This window comes from Meleagris gallopavo, chromosome 15 (assembly GCF_000146605.3).
Source record: "Meleagris gallopavo isolate NT-WF06-2002-E0010 breed Aviagen turkey brand Nicholas breeding stock chromosome 15, Turkey_5.1, whole genome shotgun sequence".
NCBI classification, from domain to species: domain Eukaryota; kingdom Metazoa; phylum Chordata; class Aves; order Galliformes; family Phasianidae; genus Meleagris; species Meleagris gallopavo.
The window spans coordinates 4,041,367-4,063,977 of record NC_015025.2 but is presented as its reverse complement, the minus strand read 5'-3'; the positions used below and the strand labels follow the sequence as shown (position 1 = coordinate 4,063,977).

The following is a 22,611-nucleotide window of genomic DNA, read 5'->3' as shown; positions in this document are numbered from 1 at the left end:
AAAAAAAAAACTTGATTGAAGTTTGTTGGATAAATGTTCTGTACTCTGAGAAGGGAAAAGGCAGCCACGGGCAAGGTGTTAGGGCAAACCTAGTGCATCTGGAAGATGTGCGTAAAAGTGTGTCACTTCTAACTAGACTAGCTTGGGTTTAAAAAAGTTGTTTGATGTGTGAGCAACCCCCACACATATGCTGGTTTCCTCTTTGGAGACCAGAAGTCATGCGTAGTCAGGACCTTATGAACTTCTACCTGTGCTGCTTTCCCTGGGAAGCTTGGATGAATGTGTCTGGAGGTTCTCTATCCAAGGACAGTGAGGAATGCATAAATACTTCTGTAGGTTCTTTTCCTTGTAGTGCATGCACAGTGGATAAAAGGAGTCAATTCTTCTAGACAGTTGAGTCTAGCTACAGCGAAGGCCAATTACGTGATAATATATTTGACTGAGTTGATGAGATTTTTCCGAGGCTGTGAGGAAGCTTTGTGAATTGCAAATGAGATGTTTCAAAAGAAGTAGTTCTGCAGATGTGTCCTGGCTTTAATTTTCCGTATGCAGAAACTCTGCTGTTTTTGCAGAAATTATGCTCTGACTGAATTGTGACTTGCTGTATGAGAAAAGCTTTCCTTTTCCAACCTTAATAGATTGTGCTGCATTGTGGGTGTGCTTAGGGAGACACCTAATTTTTTGGGCTCCTGTTGGAAGTTGAAATATTTGACTTCATAACAATTGCACAAATCACACTATCTTAAAGGAATCTCCCTTTCCTTGTTATTGTTTATTCATTAATCTGGCTGTGCACCATATTGCATGTCTTTCATCTGTCATTGTAGCATTGTTTCTTTGATATGTGCCAGTTTCTTTCTGCAGCACCAAAGGAAGGAGTTTAGAAGCATGATTTGGTTCTAAAGCTGCAATTATTTGGGGAAACAGCTATATAACATATGTTGTCTGTTACAGATGAAATTATGTTAATTCTAAGGCTAATTACCTCTTTGTTTGCTAGTTGAATGACAAGTTTTTCCTTTAATGAATAATTCCTTAACTGCATAAATGGGATAGTTGCAAGTTTGCTATCAGCAACGTGAGCCAACATTAGTCTTGGTGGTGGTGGGTGCTTCTTGGGAGATGTTCTGAGCCTTAATAGTGACTCTGTGCTTCTGAGCCCCAGTACCTGCTGGCAGGTCTCCCGGCAGAACTGAGCTGGCTCCTGTCCTTGCTTGATTAGAGTGATCCCATCTTTTTTGCCTTCTCCAGGATTCCAGCTGAAAGAACTGAGTGGCTGAAGTACATGCTTGGCATTTGGGAAGAAGGCATCCTGAACATGCAAATCTAGCTGTCAGCAATACAGAGACTGTTCAGAGTAATCCATTTTCTGTATGGATGTTTTATGATACTTATAACAGTCTCGATAATCTTCTTAAAAAGTAAAAGCAATAAACCTTTCAGTGGAACTTGACTGATAAAGGGACTTTCAGCAGTTCTGTGTTGGGAAGTTCTGATTTTCTTCTTTTTGTGATTTAATGCTTCGCGTTTTCCATTTGAGAGACTGGTGGTTATGCACTGCTTCATATGGCAAAGGCAGCGTGTTCAAAGAAGTGCAAAGGCGGATAACTGTAGAGAGGTTACTGGCTTATGCAGCTTTCCTGGACGTGTTTCTACCTTGGTCTTGCCGTGTACCAGATTTCCAGGTCATGTTTTGGGGACGTGCATTAGTCATCTTAAATGCTAGTTTTATGTTGAACCTCCAACAGCTAGAGGCTCGTTCCTAGAATGCCCTCTTCTGCTGACGCATGGTTCTCAGATATTAACGTGGATTCCTGGTTCACTGCGTAGCGACTCCAGATAAGCTCTGTTCAAGTGTGCTCAGAATTCTACAACTTATACAGCTCTCAGTCCTGCTGAATTATTTTTGGGTCTGAAGGACTTCCCACAGACCTGCTCAGACTCTTCTGGCTGCACTGCTCATGGTGTGTGCAGCATAACAGCTGGAGAAGGTGCTTGGTGCTTTGCTTTGCATCCTGTGCCTGCTGCCCCAAGGCCCTGCCTCTCAGCTCACCTTGTTGGCATGGGCTGAACCTTGTGAGCTCAGAGTCAAAAGGAAGGAAGGAGCGCGGCTTCAGTAATTGAAGTCTGTAAGGCTGTGCTCAGAAGTGAGCTTTGCTTTAGCTGTACAAGCCTTCAGAGAGCTGCTGCCTGTGCTGAAACTCATCAGAGCAATTTTGTGGAAATGATTCTTGTTTGGACTGAGTGGATTACTTGTTTTTATGATACAGAGAAACTGTTCTAGTTTGTCAGTATTGAAACAGAACATATTGCAATGCAAATGACCGGAGTGGTCCCGCAGTCCTCAGCACTTGCTATTGATTGTGTAGTCTTAATTATTCATGCTATGCAAATTATATTTCTCATCTTGCTTCTTCTCTTCTTGTCTACTTATTTGGAAACGGGACTTGCCTGTGAACAATCTTGTTCTTTCAAGTGAAGAGACTGGGATTGTTTCTGGCAAAGTTTTTCGTGTTCCTTTGAATAGTACTGCCTGAGCCAGGAAGGCTCGGGAGTTCTGTCACAGTGAATTCATCTAGCTGTAACTTCAGATGAAGAAAGGGAAGAGTTTGGGGAATGTTATTAAGTAACATCAGAAGCTTTAAAATAGTTTTCAACTTCTTCAGTGTTTTATACCAAAAAGGGTCTTGGTTTCTTCTTGGAATTGACATGTGGGAGTGTTCTTTTTTTAATCCTAAATATTTTGCATTTCAGGTATACTAAACCACTAACGTTTGCAGACTGCATTAGCGATGAATTGCCACTAGGATGGGAAGAAGCGTACGACCCACAGGTTGGAGTTTATTACATAGACCACAACACCAGTAAGTGACGTGTTATTGCACTTTGCAGAGACATTGTTTTGTACCTTTAAAATGCGCTGAATGGAAAATCACAAAGTTGTCTGCCCTTCTGCATATTGGGAGCTACTCTCCCCCTGTAAAACAAGGATTTGAGACCTGTTTGTTTGCAGCCTTCAGATCAACAGTTGTGTTCAAGCTGATAATGTGGACACACCTCTCTAAGATTTGGCTGTACTGAAGAGTCCGACTAGGCAGCAGTGGTCTGGAGTTTGTTCTTACCTTGGAATTTGTCTTTGTGACAAGACCATCAGAAGCAGTGCAAAGGTCCTGTGTTGATTTCCCTGACGGGGATAAACTGAATGACTGCTGGTATGGTTAGTGGTGCTTTCTCTGAGCTGCTAGAGTTCACATCCCTTTTACTAGGGAGGAAATTCTCAAACTTGAGGTATCCTGAATTGTGTGTAGGTAAGAAAAGTGTTAAATTCAAGCTTGTGACATCTTATCCTGTATGGTAAAACTAAGCCACTACTTAACTGTCTTTGTTAGATTGCTTGATAGACCAAAAATGTTATGCTTTGCAGCTCATTGAAGTTACCTGTAAAAAAAAACTCAGAACTTGATTGTGTCCTTACAGATGTTGTTAAGGAATGTGTTGTGCCAGAATAAATGCCCTGAAAAAGTCGCAACCAAAATCGGTGACTTTTGCTCCTCTTAGAGAAGGGCTGTGATTGCAGTCCAGAGGTTCACAGCAGAGCCCTGCACAGTCCCTTTCAAAAGTAGATTATTGTAACTAATGAGAAGAGAAACTTCTAAAAAAAAAAAAAGTAATCTTTACATTTAAAATATTTAAAAATAAATAAAAATCTGCTTCTGTGACTGCAACTGAGAACTTCAGGTTTTGGTGTTCTGTTTTTTAAGCAAGCTACACGATCTTTTAACTAAAATTATGGAGGTCCACCTTGTTTCTTAGCTATTTTTATACTCTCCCTTCCTTTCTGAGGGGCCATACTTCCATCTTGCCGAGACTGCATATTCCAGGTTATACCAACTTCAGAGTATTAAAAATGTAAAATGGAAATAGCGTATTCTCAAAAAGCACTAACTACCATCTGCAGTACAAAGGTTAAGCATCTACAGATCTAATGGTGACACAAGTATTTTTATTTAAAACTTATGTCATCCCAGTAGCACAATATCTACATGCTTTTAAATACCTGTTAGACCTCTTGAGTCTTGCAGATAACAAGCTTCAGTATGTAGTTAGGACAAACAGGGTAAGATCTATTTTGTGCATTTGAGTTGACTTCACTGTGAATGCATAAAGATTGGGCTGCAGGTTTGAGTTCTGTCTGGTCCATCCAGGACAGTTATCCCTGACCCATGTTACTTGAAACCACAAGCTCCAAGGGTGTGCAGTTACAGCTTCAAATGATGCTGATACCTGCTTAACAGCAGTTGCTGTTCCACTCCTTGAAGATGCCAGAGGCTGCAGTACTTGAACTAGAACTTCATTTAAAAAGTTAAGATGAACAGAAACAAAATCATTGCCCTATTTTTCAAGCCAGCTCTAATCCAAATCATGATAAAGCAAACCATATCCTCTTACCTTCAGTTAATCAAGAGGCTCATCTTTGTGGTTTGTGTTAAATAGTCTCTGGAGAGTGTCCAAAACCTTACTCCTCTCTAAGGCTTTTCCTGTGCAGGAAGGAGCAGCAGGGGATGGAGGCATATTGGTTCTTGTTTTAGAACTGATGTATTTGAACCTAATTATCAGAAACAAGCTCAAGGACAGATCTGAGTTTAAATCAAAAGCTAGGAACCCTTTAAAGTGAAATGGAGAAGACTCCTAGCCTTCTCTCGGAGGCGAAATAAATGTAATTAAATTGAGTATTCAGAATATTTGTAAGACAGTATTGGTGCATAGCCTTGGGTATCTCAGATCCTCGTAGAACTTCTTTGGAATTTGATTTGTCCAAAGAGAAGATTCTTTCTAGTCGCAGATAAGAGCATATTGAGGTTACATTCTTAAAATATGAAGACTTGTTTATGACAAGGTCAACACTAAATTAAAAATTCTCAAGACATCCAATGATATAATGACCTTTACTTCTGTAGCTCTTGCATCTGACTTACAACTGTCTTTTGCATTTCTTGTTAGCTGAGAGCAAGCTAAGAGCTCTTGGCCACCATGCTCATGGATGGCTTTTCAAACACAGAGTCGCAGATCTTGATGCTACCACTGAGGGATACATTTAGTGATTATTAAGAAAGAAGAGGTGAATATTTGGAAAAATGGGAATAAAGCCATTTGATGACATAAAAGTGCTTCCATCCTCTCTGAGCTGGCTGCCAGGCACTTGCTTTGTCAGAGGGTACGTGCCTTTGGGCAACGCTTTCTCTTGGATGGCTCATTGTGGAGTTGCATGAACATTACTGCCTGTGAGCAGAGAGCTGTGGCAGTATCAGCTTAGGAGTAAGGTGTGGAAGAAGAACACACAGACGTGTAGCACGTAGATCCAGACAAGTTAGAGTTTTCTGCTTCCTGCCCTTGCTGTTGTGATGAACAGTACTGTACTTATTTTTGTGTGTGCATGCGGTCTTTGTATCAGGCAGGCTGTACCATGTACTGAGTGAAGCTGCTGGCTTTTTGAGAGATGCAGGGGTGGAGGATGAGGCAGCAGACTTGAACAGTCTTCATCCAGGTGGCTTATAAGGAGGGATTTCCCTGCAGCAACTTCCACTGCCCTTCTTGTAATTACAGGAAGAACAGGCTGCTAGTTCAAGGGAAAAACTGGACATTATCAAACTTGAAGAAGCCACAGGTACAGGTAGACTCAGGATCATGTGTCCTGAATCAGGTCTGAAGACTCGTGGATACTTCGCCATCATATTGGTTAAGCTTGAAATAAAGAGTCCTGCCTTGTGGTTCCTGATGATCATTGATGCAGTCTGGTCTGGGGAAGCTGCCTGTCAGGATTTGGGGTATGCAGTCATTTCTGGGTAACTTGCAGCAGGCTTCACCTTCTGCTTAACTACGGAGAGAAGGGAGTTACTCCATTTCGAGATGTATGTAATGACTATCTGGAAAATGTGGTTTTTGTGGGCAAGAACAGAGACAGGAGTATGTGATTTTTGAGACTCCTACCTCTGATACGCTGCTGCGTCTCCCTGACTTCTCCTTTGCTTCCTCTAAGCAAGACCACAGCCTCCCTCCTGGGAGGGTACTAACACATTCGACTGATAAAAGCAGTTGTTTTTTTTCCTCAAGTTATTTTGGAGCTTTTTTTTTTCCAGGTGTCTCTTCAGTATTTACAATGAGTGAAAGATCCTGCTTGTTAGCAGGATCTGTAACAATGTTTTGCTGAAACAATTCTATGAGCTATAGTGTTAGTTTCCTGAAAGTTTTGGGTTTTCTGTTCCTCTAACCACCTTTTGCAGCTTTTGTTTAGATTGTGCTATGTAATTTGAAATGTTGTTGAAATGTCCTGTTAATTTTCCGCTCCGTGGACAAGCTTGTGAAAATGTGGTTGAGTGTCCGTCCTTTGTGTAGAATTCTTCATCTTGATTCCTGCTTCTAGGGTTATTGTCAAAATGTTGTCTTGCTTAAGTCCTGCAAATTGCAGTGTTAGTATTATGTCTGACTCACTGAAGAATTTCTCCTAGCTTCCACCGTGACTGCTCTAACTACATATTTAAAGAGGCTCTTAAGATATGCATATTAGATTCCCTGATAGTTTCAAGCAGCTATTCATTTGTTATTCATGGAGTGGTGACTAGGTATGCTTATTCATGCGCTGTAGTTCAGACAGCTTATAGCACTTAGTCACATGAACGTTGGAACTTGTACCAAGCAAGAATATGGAATAACCTTGAAAGAGAAATGGAAAATATTTGGGGCACTTCTTCACAATAGAAGCAAATACCAAATTTGCTGTATTGGTATTAGGGTTAAGCTACATGTCTGTGCCCTTATGCTTCTTCACTGATTAAAAATCTTAAAAAACGTTGGTTGTTTTGGGGTAACGGAGATGAAGGTGATGTAGCTATCCATGACTGCACTGCCTGTGTTACCAAAAAAAACTCTATCTCAAACTCTACCTCGTATATTCTGCAGCGATTTACTGCTGTGCTCTCTTTCAGTGAGGGAAATGTTTACTCTCCTCCTGAGGTGCTGTTTATATAACGTAGCATGAGGTGCTTTCACACGTGTTCTGTGACTTAAGAATACTTTGTACTTACCTATAGAATGTGAGTGTGAAGACTTTCTTCCCTCTTATTAATAACAGATACCTTCCAGACAAACAAGACATGAAAGCAATTACAGTCACGTGGCAATGAAGTTTTCAGAAAATTTTTCTATCATTAGAAATGTTATAAACCAGGTACAACAAAGATAAGCCTTGCATTCAATGTCAGTGTTCTAGTGCCTGCGTGGGCGTATGCCTGCATGGGTGTTTCAAGAGGCTGAAACATGTTGCCATCGACAGCAGATGTGGTGGTGAGTTGCGTGTTGATTTCAGCTTGTATTCTTCTGTACAACAAGTCAGAATAGCAGAAATCATCACAGTGCATTGTGAATCAGTGATCACTTCTAAGGGGACAAAAAGAAAACATAAGTGTCCTTATTACAATCTTTTTTGCTGGAGAAGGGGCACAGGCATTTTTTAAATATTGCCATAGATGGTGGAGCTTGTCCAAGCAGCAATACAAACCTGTTTTTTTAATTAATCTTGCCTCCTTCTGTTTTCTCTTAAAGAAACCACACAGATAGAAGATCCTCGTGTGCAATGGCGACGGGAGCAGGAACATATGCTGAAGGACTATCTTATCCTGGCCCAAGAGGCAATTGCTGCACAGAAGGAGATCTATCAAGTGAAACAGCAGAGGCTTGAATTGGCCCAGCAAGAATACCGGCAGCTGCATGATGTTTGGGAGCACAAACTGGGCTCTCAGACCAGCTGTGAGTATTATCAAGTGATTTTCTCAGTCAGATCTTACTAGGAGAGTAAAATGCTTGAAGCTGGTTCCCTAATAAAGCCCTTTGGTATGTTATGCTGTGTCAAGTTACTTGTGTGTTTGCTTTTGAAACTAAGCAATAGTTGTTTAACACCTGTTTGCTAAAGGATAGTATTATGAGCACTATTACTGTGGTTTTCCTGGTGACTGGATGTGGTGTACAGATTTTAAGCATGGCCTTCAACAAGTGGGGGGGGAAGATAAAATGAGATTCCGTGTTGTGTTCCTTGATCCACCTGTCCAAAATACAGAAACAAGGCCAGAAGGCTACTCTTGGGCAGCACTCTCAGTTTAACATCCCAGGTAGTTTAGTGACTGTCTCAGGAAGCTCAGGATTCTGTATAATATATGAAGTGAAAGGAAGCACTGGTGAAGTATTTCTGTATGAAGAACATTGCTTTCTACTCTGTATTCTCTGTCACAGCAGGAAACATCAATGCCTATTGCTTAAAAAAAAAAAAAAAACGCAGAGAAGTTTATAGAAGGCCAAGATTCTGCTTGCTGTTACTAGTTAGGAACTGGAAAATGTCCAGAGGAGGATGTATTTCCTGCAATGAATTTTTTTTTCATAATCCTTACTATTGTAAAGTGTATTTGTTTTCGACAACCACATCAAAAACCAGCCCCCTACCCTGCCCTGCTGTCTTTTCACTATCACTGGGTTATATATTAAAGGTGGTGAATCTTGTGCCTGATGTCAGAAAGTATTTAAGTAGCCTTGTCGTTGAAGGGTTCTTAACATTTGAATAGGGTTCTGTCATGTCTGAAATGAAGTTTTTGGTCTTTTTTGGTCTCCACCTAAGTACTGACTGGTGTATTAAAGCAATAAGTTACAAATTTGAATTGGATTAGTGTGGTGCTATTTGTAAAAACATAACCAAAGAGCTAGTAATGTTTTCCCATATTTTGTGTGGCATAAGATGATGGCTGCAAGGATGAAAGTAACTCCCTTGCCTACAGCTAATTCTAACAACATTGCACACTGGGGAACTTCTGTACTTTCTGAAGCATAAGAGTTTTAACTGCTGCTGAGAAGAGAGTTCTGCTCTTAATGGGGCACTGATTTAATCCAGTGTGACACATTGGATGATTGGTTATGTCCTCAAGCCTGTGAGAAGGCTGGCATCACCTTTCTTCTTCGCGTTCCTTTGTTTCTGAATATTCGGGGGATTATTATACAGCAAGAAAGTGTAAAAAAAAAAAAAAAAAAAAAAAAAAAATAACCTTCTGCTCGTTGAAGGGATCTGTTTCCCTTCAGTTCTGCTAAATGCTTTTGGAAATGCGAGAGGTGAGAAGAGAGACTCTAGTAAACTTGATTCGTAGTGTGGGGCTCATAGAAGAGTAGGCGAGGATAGTGAAGCTGCTAAATTTAGTGTTTGTTTTGCTCTAGTGCTGTCTGGCTCATCATCAAGTTCCAAGTATGACCCAGAGATCCTCAAAGCAGAGATTGCTACTACGAAATCCAGGGTAAGAAGTGCAAGTGGATTTTCACTTACCACAGGCAAACTTCAAATATTTCCAAGCCTCCTGAAAAACATGGAAAGGTGACTTAAAAGTGGTTGAAAGAGCTAATTTGCCATTCGTTATCTAGGAGATAAACTATCAGAATTCTCAAATGTTACCGGCTTAGACTGGAACAATTGTTTTCCTCATAGACTTTAGACTTCCTTGTATGCTGATAATACATTTTGCTCCATTTAACTGCATGCTCTCTCCTCAGTGTGCTGCAGCACCAGAGAGCTACAAGCTCTCTCCAGAGAATGGCAGCTGTTTTGTGGAGAGCTCAGTGCAGATTGTTAGCAGTGGCAGTGTGCTCCCTCATGCAGAGCTTGGTTTGGGAAGAAGAAAGGACTGAAGTAAAGTAGGTCAGTCTGGCCTCTGTGGAGGAATATAAAACAAGCTGTAGGGTCAGTGGATTTACAATACGTGTTATCGGCCCGCTGTGTTACTCGTGCAGAGAGGCCTTTTAATTTGATATCTTGGAGGACGGTTTGTATCATTGCAGTGTAACTCCGGTCCTGATACTTAACGTTTTTTAATGACTGGAAAGATTTTAAACATCAGTGAGTAAAATCAGCATGTGTTTCATTCCTGACGATTTTTTTTCTCACCTTTTCTGCTTATGACGTTGGAGCTTCTCTTGAGCCCCTGATTAAATGATGTGGCATCTGGGTGTTGGATAAATCCCTAGACACTGACAATGTCCTGAAGAATATGCAGTCAGCTGTTAGTTGCTGATGGAGTGATTATCTGCAAAATTTGTCCAGATAATATTGTCTACGCTAAAAAAAATTTTGAATTGAATGGATACTTCTGTGCCTAAATACTCATGTGAGGTATTGTTCTAAACATGTAACAACTTCCTACAGGTCAATAAACTAAAGAGAGAGGTAGCTCATATGAAGCAAGAAATCCAGTACAAAGAGCACGGATTTCAAACTCTGAAGAAGTAAGTTGGATCTGAAGGTCTTACTTGTGGTAACACTTCTGGCTTGTAGTACATCCCCTTCTACATTTACAAATAGCTGCCTGAAGAACATAAGCTGAAATATGTTGCTGCTGAGATCTTTAGGCATGTGAGTGACTCGTAGCCATGGGGTTAGTTCCTTCAGTTCTGTGCCTACATGTGATTAGCTAGATGAGAACTGACTTCATGGGGAAATTACTTTTACACTTAATGATAGTATCTTGGTTCATTCTGTTGTACTCAGTATTTGTCAATATGTATACAGTACAGCCTATTGTAATAGATAAAGATAGAAAAAGATAAATAGATAAAATAGAAAAAATTGGGATGGGGACAAGCTTCACGTGCTTGTCTCTCTGTGAATACACACATGGCATTTTTAAGTAATGTCACTGATTTAGTATCCAATAGTTTTTTTCTCAAGTGCCAACTTCAGTAAACGGTCCTTTCAGAAGAGGGAAGGATGAGGTGGCTTGTGATTAGTTTGTACCCTTAAATATATCAGTGTGTGAGGTCTGTGCCTTAAATAATGCCGTTAGCGTACAGTTAACTTATCTGATATAGAAACAAGGTAATTAATAGCAGTCTGTCTGGTTTTTTGGTGTTTTTTTTTTCCTCGTGTCTTCCCTCCCTAAAGAGTGAAAGCAATTGCGTGGCTAAAATCAGAGTTTCGATGTTTAATGTACTTCTGAGTGAAGTAGCTTAAAAGGAACAAAGAACTCCAATCTTCACTGCTTGTCTTTTGTCATACTTAAATGTTTTCTTAAAAATGATTGTCAAGATGTACGCATCTAGGGTGATTTATATAATGCAGTTAATTTAAAATGTTAGCTTACTGTATGTTTTCTCAAATTTCTATGCAGTATTGACATGAAAATGTCTGATACTCAAGGTGGCTACAAACTTGATGAAGCACAAGCCATTTTAAGTGAAATGAAAGCTCTCAAGAAGGCCATCACATCAGGGGAAAAGGAAAAGCAAGACCTCATTCAGGTACTGAAACAGCTTTTGTAGCATTTTGTCCCTATTAAATTACTTAAATTTAACTTAATATTAATTATTTCAATTTTCAGACGTCATTTAGTTTTTATTAATCTAAAGTAGTTCTATATTGTGGCTGGACTATGATCTTAATCTTCAGATTTTGGAAATAAGAAATACAAAATAGCATAGCTGGCAGTAGTGAACACTTGGTTAGAGATGGGCTGTGGTCTTAGTGTTTCTTGATCAAGAATGAACCAGTGTATTTGTCTGTATTACTGTCAAGTATGCAGAAGCCTTAAAAAAACAGTGGCCCATTTGGTCTGTTTCCTCCAACAGGCTCCCAGCAGAGAACGTGTGGGCATGAGAGTGCTAATGCTCTCATGTTTGCAGGGTCTGACTGAATGCGCTGAACAGTCAGATCTTAAATCACAGTTTCAGCCAAGGCATATAGCTGGCAAGGTATTTTAAGTGAAAGTGAACTCATGTGATGAATTTTTATGGTTTCAGAGTTTAGCCAGGTTAAAAGACAGCTTCGTGAATGACAGAGGATCACAGTCAGACCTGTGGGCCAGCAATGTGTCCTTAGAAAGCTCAAGCCCCTTGTTACCCAGGCAGTATCTGGATGTCAGCTCCCAGACGGATGTTTCAGGAAATGTAAGTAACGAGTGAGAAACCAACGGCATGTGGAAGCGTTCCTCTGAACTGGAATAGTACTGCCATAATACTAACATAATAAAGTTTCAAGCATAGGCGAGTATCTATGAAATCATGATCTCCTGCTTTAAACTTCCATGTGACCTTCATTTTCACACCCAGTGTTAATGCATCTCTAAAGGCAGCCTGCTGTTTCCCTGTGCTTTGCGCCTACTAGAACAACCTAGGTGGGAATAAAAGGAAAGAAGGTTTTGTTTTGTACGTGTAGCTTCATGAAACACGAATATTCCCGAAGCTCTTCATAAGTGATACGCTACTAGACAAGAAACATTCCGTAGCTATGTATGGACTAAACTCTAATGAGAGCTTATGCCAGTCTCAGCAAGGGTTTGAGCAGTGCTTTAAATGCACTGTGTGTTATGTCAGACATTACAGAAGCCTCTCTTGTCAGCCATTACTTAAATGTTTGTGACCATTTTCAATCAGGGCCTCACATGTGATTAAAGCTCTTCAGATTTGGCCATGGTAAGACATCACTTGTTTCCAAGACTTGACAGCAAAAGTAAGACTTCATCCAAAACCACATGTGTCACAGCACGTTAGGATTTCAAAACTACTCGCGTGTGCATGAAAGTAGGAGCCTGAGATGCATGCAGTAGGAACTCCGCTGTGGTGAATGAGGCAAAGGAGCTGCTGAATCTTGTGGAAAATATTTTCCCATTCTGTGATTGGTATAACTATGGTAACTGATGAGTTAGTTTGATAAGAGAAAGTGTAACTTGCAGCGTCAATGTCATTAGAAAATGTCAAAATAGGAGTAGTTACTAAGTTACTGATTTTGTTTTGTCTTAGTTTATTACCGGCAGCAATAATCAGTTGGCTGAGAAAGTAAGATTGCGCCTTCGATATGAAGAAGCAAAGAGAAGGTAATTCTGTGGTCTGTTTTACCTTGGAATGTCATTCAGCTTATTTTGAAATTGTATTTCACTAGGAAAGATGCCACTTAGCAGTATCTCTGGGTTTCAGTCTAAATAAATACGCTGATCTTTGAGCCAGGGAGGCAACACGTTTTCTGGGCTTACGTTATCATTTAAGAAATAAATATCCATCCTAGAAATTAGCAAGGAGTGACTAATACATCAAGAACTCAGTTTAGCCGCACCTGTGAGGACATAAGTAAGTGGCTTTGCTGCCCATTGCCAATGCTTCCCCATTCCATTCCAAATAAGGAGGCTGTACTGAAAGGCATCTCCTTACCTTATTCAAAATGTAATGAATGTTTGCATGGCTTCAGGTCAGATAAGAAGAAATGAATATTGCGTTCACACCTTGCATACCAAGACGTGGTTGAATGACTACAATTTGAGTGCTTGTCTGCTTATCTGTAAAAATGTAAGCTTTTACTGTTGTTTTCTGATCTGAGATGAATGAATAATAGACTTTTTAAAATTGTACCTACTTAAAAAACTTCTGCCAAAATTAGACTGTATCTTATTTTAGTACAGATAAGAGCTAATTCAGCTTATTAGGAGGTTTTTTGTTTTTTTTTATGGATCGATACCGCTCTTAAATGAAAAAAAAAAACATGAAGCAATATTATTTCTGTGGACTTTGGCTGGGCTAGTCCTTGTTGAGAGTAGTAGTAGTGTTTTTGATGTTAACTGCTCTGAAGGGACTTGCCTATTCCAGAATAGTAACTTTAAAGGTGTGGAACAGTCGGTACTTGGAATATTTGCAAGGAGAATAATTTTTTCTCTAGTTGCTGTTCAGATCTAAGGCTTAAGGATGAGAATATTCATAGTGTTCTCATCTTAGTATACTGGCATGCATGTTTCTCAGCAGCATAAATTTTGATCTGTATCTGTGGTAGTTGTCAAAGAATGTGTGTGACCAGCCACTGTTGACAGGAGCTGAAACTTTTATTTTTGTAAATAGGGTAAGTTTGTCAGAGCTGACTGTTTTGCCAAACCAACTTAAGCACCTACCATAAGATTAAAATCGTTCCGTGATTTAAATCAATAATAACAGTAAAATTATTAATCCTCCAGATGCAACAGGATGTTTCAGTGTTAAACATTATTTACTTTTAAGCTTTTCTCCCGACTGCAGTTTAATTTACAGCCTTTATATCTTCAGATTGAGATGGAACACTGTTACTTAAGCCTGCATCTTTTCCAAGGAGCAAGCGAGTAAAATGAACATGAAGAGAAAATGAATATACTCTTTACAAAGAAATGACATTATAAGGGTAGGCTAATACTTCATTTGAAGTAAAGAAGCAGCACGTACAACAGCATTGCATTTAAAGGTTTAATACCTCATGTCTCTCTTAGATAATTTATAGATTTTTTTCATTGTTAAAAAAAGCATTGAGGAAAGATTGATCTGAAAGGGAATGAATAATTAATGCTGAAATGAAAGAGTCTCCATCTGTCAGAGCAGCGTGGTTTTGGCAAAGTCTTCATTAGGAGCTGCAGAAAGAAACACCATAACTGGTTTTAAGATGAAACAATACTATGCTGCTATGAAGATTACTCTTTACTATGTGTTAGCATCTCCTATCTCCAAAATGGAATATTAAAATGTTTCAAGAACTAAAGGAGAGAGCAGTTTACTCATACAGGTTTTATGAAGGGAGACAAGATGGTAGGAACACCGCTGTCCTATTAACTCTGCTTTGTCTGGAAAGGTGACACTTAAGGCTTTCAATCAAGGTGATGTCATATTAGGTATTTTACAAGGTCCTGATGATTTTGAAAAGAGACAGTAGTAGACACCTTTTACCAGGCATCCAGACTAATGCCACAAGATGTAAGGGAGTATTTTGAACTTTTCCAGGCAGAGCAGTTAGAGTGCAATTGCGTGTTCCCTCATCTACCACGAAGTCCTTTTCTTTCATGGCTCAGTGAAACAATGAGAGCCCTAAAGTAGATAGTGTCAAACATGCACAGAAGGAACTAGGGACGACTGCAGTGACAAACTTCTAGGCTAATTGGTTTGGAAACTAATAATAGACTTACGTTGAAATACATGTTAGTGCTGTGTCTCGACTAGGAGACAGCTACTGCAGCAGTGCTGGAAGGATAGGCGTCATCGGATTTTGTGCAGTTTCAGACATAACATATTAACTCGGTTGTGTATCGGTTGCTCTCCGTGCACTGCTTTAATTCCTTCAGCAGCTAAAATTTCATTTTGGGTGCTGTGTGATTGTTGATAACTCTGGACTTTAAAAAGTGCGCTCTGTATTCTCCTAAACTGGAATATTTTAAAGTCAGTTGAAGCATTGGAACAATGGTGTGGATATTTCACTAACCAGTTTTTTCGAGTGCACCTTCCACTTGAATTTTTCTGAAGAAGTGATCTGAGGATGTGTATATTAACGTGCACATTTCTGGAGATGCACGCGCTTCATGTGGTCTTCAAAAGGACTAAAAATGTTACGTGTTATTAAGCCTATTACACATAAAGATACCAGCTTTCCCAAAGGGATAAATTAAAGGCACTTGATAGGACAATGAATAAATCATTTAATAACTGAAGTTTTATTCTTGTTTATTCTTGTTCTTTATACTAGTAGCCACAGAGAAACATTATGTAGTGACTTCAGTCCAGTACTACTGATTTCCTTCCAATGCAAAGCTGGCATGGCACGTGGGTTACGTAGTCCAGACTCAGTCAGGGGATGCTGAAGGGTGAAGTTTTCAGTCAAATGTCAATCTGCAAAGCATTTCTTTTGTAATGTTACTGTCTTTCTGGACTAGACAAACCGACAAGGAGGAAAAGTGACCATATACAGAGCAGGGTGAAAGCTGGGGTTAGCGTAACAGAACTGCTAGACGTAGAAGTGCATAGAGAACAAATTCCAGTGGAAAAGCCATATCCATGCAAATGTATGCCAGAAGTGATCAGATTAATGCCAGCCAATCCTCTTAAACTCATATCCCTTCAAAATGCACAGAAGAATTCTTGGATTATGAATTAATGCCATTGTTAATTCTTCATTGGAGCACAGTATTACACTTAATCAGGCACTCAAAAATAGAATAGCTGCTAAGAAAACATAAAAATAGTTGAGTTGAATATCTAACAATTATGGACATTTAATTAGAATAAGTAACCTGCTGTGGGAGATGGGTTGACAGGAAAAAATGAGGTTTCTCTTCAGAAAGGTAATCTCTAGCTCATCTCCCGTAATGGATGAGGCGGATCAGTCTGGGCAAGCCTAATTTTTGCACCTTGATTTTGCAGGCTGCCGTAGGGCTTAAGTTTCTCTTGGCATGTGGAGACAAAGCTTTATTCTTCAAGGCCGTTGTTCAGCCATTGTGTAGCTGCTGCTGCCCAGATCGGCGTTTTGTTACTCAGATCGCTTTAGGCTGAGTTTGTTAGGTTTTGGAATCACCCTATGCGCTTCTGTAGAATAAAGCATATTCTGGAAAGAATCATCCAGATTAGTAACGGTAATTATTTGTTGTGCCCAATTTATGTTCAGTAACTCTATCAGATCCCAGACCCACACAGGTTTTTTTTGCTTGCCTCTGTTGCACTGCAAAGCAGGTGATTGTTAGAGCAACTTAGATACTTGGGAAACAGGGAATGGGCAGATAGTTGTGGTGAGCCGCTGCCTCAGCCACTGTGAGCTCTGCTATCCTCTTCTGGAACTTAACAACGGCTTCGTCAGACAGATCTGTGTTGCTGTTGACTTCTTCCTGAACTCTGGAACGATGCGTTATATCAAAATGCACTTTGGTGTTCATGCAAATAAGTGATTCTGGATTTAGGTGGGATTGTAGTGCCTCTGACTTCTCGCATCGTGTTGTGCCAGAAGAAGCCTAGCTATTAAATACTTCCATCGAGCTTAGTGTTGAATCAGTGATTGTATTATTGTAGTAGTAAATGCACGTGATTAACTTCAGCATTGTAAAATCAGAATTTGTTTCTAAACTCTTGAGTAGCCAGATATTTACCAGCTTGTCTGAGTTCAGTGTAGGGAGCGTAGAATTCTCTCCAATAAAACCAAGTAAACATCGGATACTTACTGCGTGATGCTGTCCACACTAAGCACTGTGAGGGCATGAAGGTCCGTGGGACACCTCTAGAATGTATCTGACAGCTTTTTTTATTTTAATTTGGAATTTTAAGTGCTATTCCCTGACTGATGGAAACCCCTAGTTAGCTAGAGCCTTGGCTTTCCAGTGGAAGTAAACGTGTGTTAAAATCCCATTCTGCACATTGCCCCCCTGTCAGAGCCACGCTTGGCAACACCCCCATAAAGAGGGCATAAAAGTGAGATCAGTTGTCCCTGAGCTCAGATTCTTCACTGTTATGGAAGATGTGGTTGATCATGTTACATCTTTGTGCATCCATGGAACAGCAGCTCAGATGCTCCTCCTGGAATAATTGTTTGGTTTCTTTTTTTCTTTTGCCTGCAGAATAGGAAACCTGAAAATACAACTGGCAAAGCTTGACAGTGAGGCCTGGCCTGGTGTGCTGGATTCTGAGCGGGATCGGTTAATATTAATTAATGAGAAAGAGGAGCTCTTAAAAGAAATGCGATTTATCAGTCCTAGAAAATGGACTCGAGGAGAGGTAGAGAGACTGGAGACGGAGAGAAAGCGCTTAGAGGAAGATCTTCAGGCTGCTAGAGACACTCAGAGCAAAGCTCTAACTGAGAGGTAGGTTGCTTGGTGTAGGACAGAGCTTGCTTCGTTGGATGGGGGTAATCGGGAACAAGCAGCAGTACCTCCTGGCTGGCTACTAATAGCACTATAGCACTGTGCTCTCAGGCTTGAATAAGGCCATTTCTGAAATCATCTTTCAAAAGAAACTGACTATAGTTGTTAATTTGCAGTGGGGAGGCCTTCTTTGGGCACCTTCCTCTAAATTGATCTTATGTGTAAGAGTAAGAAATACTCTAAATAGCTTTGTATAACGATAGCTTACTCTTTGTTCCTGTGTGCAGCCAGCTCCTCACAGCAGCTGCTGCAGTTGCTTTGCTCTCTGGAGCGTGCAAATGTCAACAAATAAAGGTTCAAAATTTTAAAAATTTCAGTTCATAACACCCTTGTGTGGGATTTCTCTAGGAACTGGTACTTGACAGGACTGTGGGAGATAGATGGACTGTCCTGTGAATCTGAACTAGCTGAAAGAAATACGAGCTATCCTACTTAATTTTGATTTGTTGCAGTAGGAATGTACACTGAGGGTGAATGCTGCGTTAGGTGCTGCCTACAGCTGCTTTACATTCTGGATGTATTAATGTGGGTGCCGGTGGCAATGCTATTTTTAGTTGCGGTCTCTTCAATTTAAATGGAATAAGAGTACCGCGTTCATTTGTCTGTCTCTATTTTCATTTCCTCTACATGCTCAGTATCTGGACTACACAAATTTTCTATGTAGTCTCTTTATGGTTTTATCGTATTGGAAAAATTCTCGGACTCTCAGCTACGGGATTTTCACCGGCATGAAAAAATCTATGGTTGACCAAATGTTTCTCTGCGTTGCTGTAAGATGAACATTTTCATTTGTGATTTTCAGGAATATTGTTCTGTTCAAGTGTGCTGAAGAAATAAGTTGTTTCTTGGGAAGGATTTCGTGCCTGAAGGCCTCTTAAATTAGAGAACAAGCACCTAACTGCACATTGTGCCTCAAACAGTCCAAGTGTGAAATAAAACTGAGATGTTCTTAAATTCCCTTAATTCACGTAAAGTCATAATGAGATGGTTGATAACTGAATCGTGTAAGCCTTACTGAAAGCCAGTGAAAGCACTTCTTTATTAGCACAGTAAGTATAGGAACACAGTATCATACGGCAAGCAAAATCTGTTAGACTTCTTGTGAGGCCTGATCCGAAGATACATTAACTTTCATAATATGATGCATAATTTTCTGTTGTTGTGAATATTTTCAGGATTGAGCTCTTCATTCTAAGAGTTTGGAAGTTGGTAAGCACTGCACATCCTAACTGAGTTCTGTCCTTTATGTTGTACACAGTCATTAACTTTAGTAGGATTTCACTGGAGGAATAGAATTTCCCTTTACTCTTCATTTTAAATTGTAAATGCTGTTTTAGATCATCTTTTTCTTTTCTCTTAGACTGAAGTTGAATAGCAAAAGAAATCAGCTAGTCCGAGAACTGGAAGAAACAACACGATTGGTTGCCATGTTGCACACCCAGCTGAAGAGGTATGTAACCTTTAACAGAAGTTGTAGGCTCTTTAACTGCACGTGGTGTAACTGCCCTTTCTCTGCTAACAACATCTCTCAGCTGAGCGATCTTTAAAGACTTGCGGTAAGTAGTTGCCTAAGATGCCTGGGATTCCCGTGTAGTCAGTAGAAAGAGGAACCTTGAGGATTATGTGTCCCACTCAAATTAGATAGGCATTTAGAAGGCAACAAGTGTCTTTGTGATGGTGCTTCTGAGAACAAAGTGAGTTCCAGCAATCCCTTTTATTTCTGACATATGACTCTTAGGTGATCGTGGCTAGGAGTGATTTTTTTTTTTGCAAATATTTGGAGCTATTTTATTAGTATGCATGTTAAATACAGCTTAATATCAACACAGCAAGTGAAATGTATCTTAAAAATGTAATTACGTGTTACTGTGTTATGATTCCAAGTATGCTGTTGCTTGCTACGTAGGCAGTGTATTGTATTACCCCAAAACTGCTGTGGTTAACAGAAATATTTCTGTAATCTTAACGTAGTCTGCTAATATAGGTTGTAGTTCTTGGAAGCAGTGGAATTACCCTTTTCAGAGACAAATGCATGTCTGTAAGCCGTAAAGTCAAATCTTTGTAAGTGGCAACTATGTCTTTAGCCTTTTGATTAGAAAGAGTGTTTGGTGGGGTTTTTTCTTTGGTTGAGGTTTTTTTCTATTTGTACTGAATTTATTCTGTTTGTAGCTTCTGTTCCACTTGGATTCTGTTTCATGTTGTGAAGATGATACCGAAAAGACTGGAAAAAAAAATCATAGTGCAAGACTGATTTGTAAATAAGCCACCATGGAGAATAGCTATCTGTGATGTTCTTGTGCAGTGGAGCTGCATCATTTTGGTTTCTTCTAGCTGATCAGGGATCTCTTGAGGTGACCAAGAAGCATGTGAAACTAATTTTTCTTAACTATGTTCTCAGTGTTCTTGGCATGCTCCTTCGTAAGAATAAGCCTTTGCTATTAACCCTATAATACGAAATGTCTGCCATTCAAAGGTATGCGCAAAGTGAAGTCGAGCCCAGTTGGTTGATGAGGACAAGGTTAATTTAGAACGGAAACAAACAAACAAACCCACTCCATTTTTGTGAACAAGTACTGAAGAGTTCTAGATTCATTAGCCTTTAACAGATTTACATATATTGCTAAAATGCAGAAATGTTTATCACATCTCAGTCGTTTCATTCAAAGGTTTTTTTTAACAAATGTGGTGCAGTGCACATCTATCATAAAAACGTAGACATTCTGTGCCAAAATCATACTGGATTCTTTTTCTTGTAAGGTCATAGGCATAATGTTATGACAAAGCTTCTAGCTTGTTCCCATAAATAATGAATTATAAGGCTTATTAACATCCTCACTGTTTTTCTGTGAGACAACTTAAGCCTAAACCACTCACACGTATACAGAGGTATTTTTAATACCTAATCCATATCTAAAGTAACGATTAAGAGGTCCTTAAACAGTCAGCAGTAAACAAGGTATTTACTGTCTGAAGCAGCAGAATTGATTGAAATGGAATTTCTAAAGATGGTATACGTAGTCAGTACCAGAGGTCTAAGCACTTGCTCAAAATTAATTTTATTGTTATATTTTGTTATTGGGTCTCCAAGGAAAAATAATTAGTGAGGACTAATTTTGTAGTTCAGCCCCAATTCTTACTTTGCTCTTATGGCCCTGGAGTCCATGTAGCAGGCTTTCGTGTAGGTAAATCCTTCCAGTGTTCTGGGAACTGCTGCATGTTGTGTGGGCCACGTGTCTAAGGACAAGTTCCAGGCAGCTGGTATTGTCCTTTTGAGCTGAGTTCCAAGATTGAGGTGAATGGAAACTTTCTTCTGTATGGACAGACACTTGATTTGCTTGCATGACCTTGCTTTTCTTTTTTTTTAATGTGGTGGTCTTTGGAGGTTAACAGCTACCACAGATTTTTCCAAACAGAAGTGGGAGGAGAATGTTGTCACTAATTTCTGATTGCTTCGAAACTATTTTAGTATTGCTTTGGCTGAACAGGAGTTCTTAGGAGAATGTTAATGGTGAGTTCAAAAATGTGCGTGAACTCTATTTTTATTAAAAAGTGGCCTAACTTTTCCACTGGCTAGACTTTGGTTCTAGATTGGGGTAGATGGAGCTAATGCATATGGCCTGAGCTGACAAAGAAAAATGCACTGTCTGCGCTTGGAGACTCGGTGATATTTTATTTCAGAAATCAAGAAATACAATATAACTGTTTTCTAACTTGTCTCCTTCAGTCTCTCCGCCAGCATGCTTTCCCTCTCCTCAAGCAGCAGCCCTGGCTCTCTTGCATCTAGTAGAGGATCTCTTGCCACCTCCAGTCAGGATTCATCCACCTCTGCCAGCTTCACTGACCTCTACTGTGAGCACATGGAGCAATTGGAGCAGCTGGACTCTGACTATCAAAACAAGATTGACTTGCTCTTGGAAGGAGCCACTGGATTTCGGCCATCAGGCTGTATCACTACTATTCATGAAAATGAAGTAGCAAAAACTCACAAAGCAGATGCCACCAGTCGCATACAGGCTTTGAGATCGCTGTCTGGTACTCCAAAATCCATGACATCGCTGTCTCCAAGGTCATCTCTCTCTTCTCCATCCCCCCCTTGCTCTCCACTGGTGATAGACCCACTCCTTACTGGCGATGCCTTTTCAAGCCATATGGATTTTGATGATACAGAGATAAGTACAAATCTCTCAGAACTCACCCTAAACATTGGGAGTGGCAACTGTAGACTGGAAGAGCCGAGAGCAGGAGATAAACATCTAGGTCAAGGTACGATAACAGAATATTTTTGTGCACGTGTATGGGTTTATTTTAATGTAGTTTAGAAGCGTTGCATTAAGAAGCAGGTATCGCAAAAGCTGTCCCTCATTTCGATATCTGCGTTGGAAAGTGTATTCCTTTGTACATCCTGCTTGGGAGAAAGGCTTGGTATTTTAATTTATGCACAAAATTACCAGTAATTTGATGATTCATCCAGAAGACTGTTTTTAGTGACTTGTACGTATACACAAATATAAATTTCAGTGGTGGGATGTCTGGATTAATTAGGTGCTTAACTACTCAGAGTGTGGTCTATTGTGTTAGGTATGACATTAGGAGGCAGTGATGCCATACTGATGAAAATGTTTTGGGTGAGTTCTGAGGATGACTCTGAAGGCCGTTCAGCTTAACCGCAGACAAATGATAATCAAAATCCTTCCCTGCCACTTCAGCGTGCACGACAGCTCACTCTGGATCTCAGTAAATCAGTGGCAGTGAATTCATTAATGTTAGCTGAGAGGCATGTCAAGGCTGTGCTCAAGTTTCTGCTGTTTTGAGGGGGTGGTCTCTTAGCAACAAAAACGTGCTTAGGTTGTAAGCGTGATAAAATAAGACATTTAAGGAGCGTGAATGTTCCGATGCATACATATGGCTCATATGT

General features: G+C 39.9%; 1 protein-coding gene across 1 annotated transcript in view; it reads left to right on the top strand.

Annotated features, from left to right (window-relative positions):
• Positions 1-22,611, top strand: part of WWC1 (WW and C2 domain containing 1) — a 63,213-nt gene that overhangs the window by 24,910 nt on the left and 15,692 nt on the right. The window contains exons 2-11 of the mRNA XM_031555649.1: positions 2,651-2,864; positions 7,600-7,803; positions 9,250-9,326; positions 10,229-10,308; positions 11,190-11,319; positions 11,818-11,964; positions 12,817-12,890; positions 17,394-17,636; positions 19,057-19,146; positions 21,421-21,959. Coding sequence (XP_031411509.1) covers positions 2,651-2,864; positions 7,600-7,803; positions 9,250-9,326; positions 10,229-10,308; positions 11,190-11,319; positions 11,818-11,964; positions 12,817-12,890; positions 17,394-17,636; positions 19,057-19,146; positions 21,421-21,959 — 1,798 coding nt within the window. The remainder of the gene's footprint in view (positions 1-2,650; positions 2,865-7,599; positions 7,804-9,249; positions 9,327-10,228; positions 10,309-11,189; positions 11,320-11,817; positions 11,965-12,816; positions 12,891-17,393; positions 17,637-19,056; positions 19,147-21,420; positions 21,960-22,611) is intronic.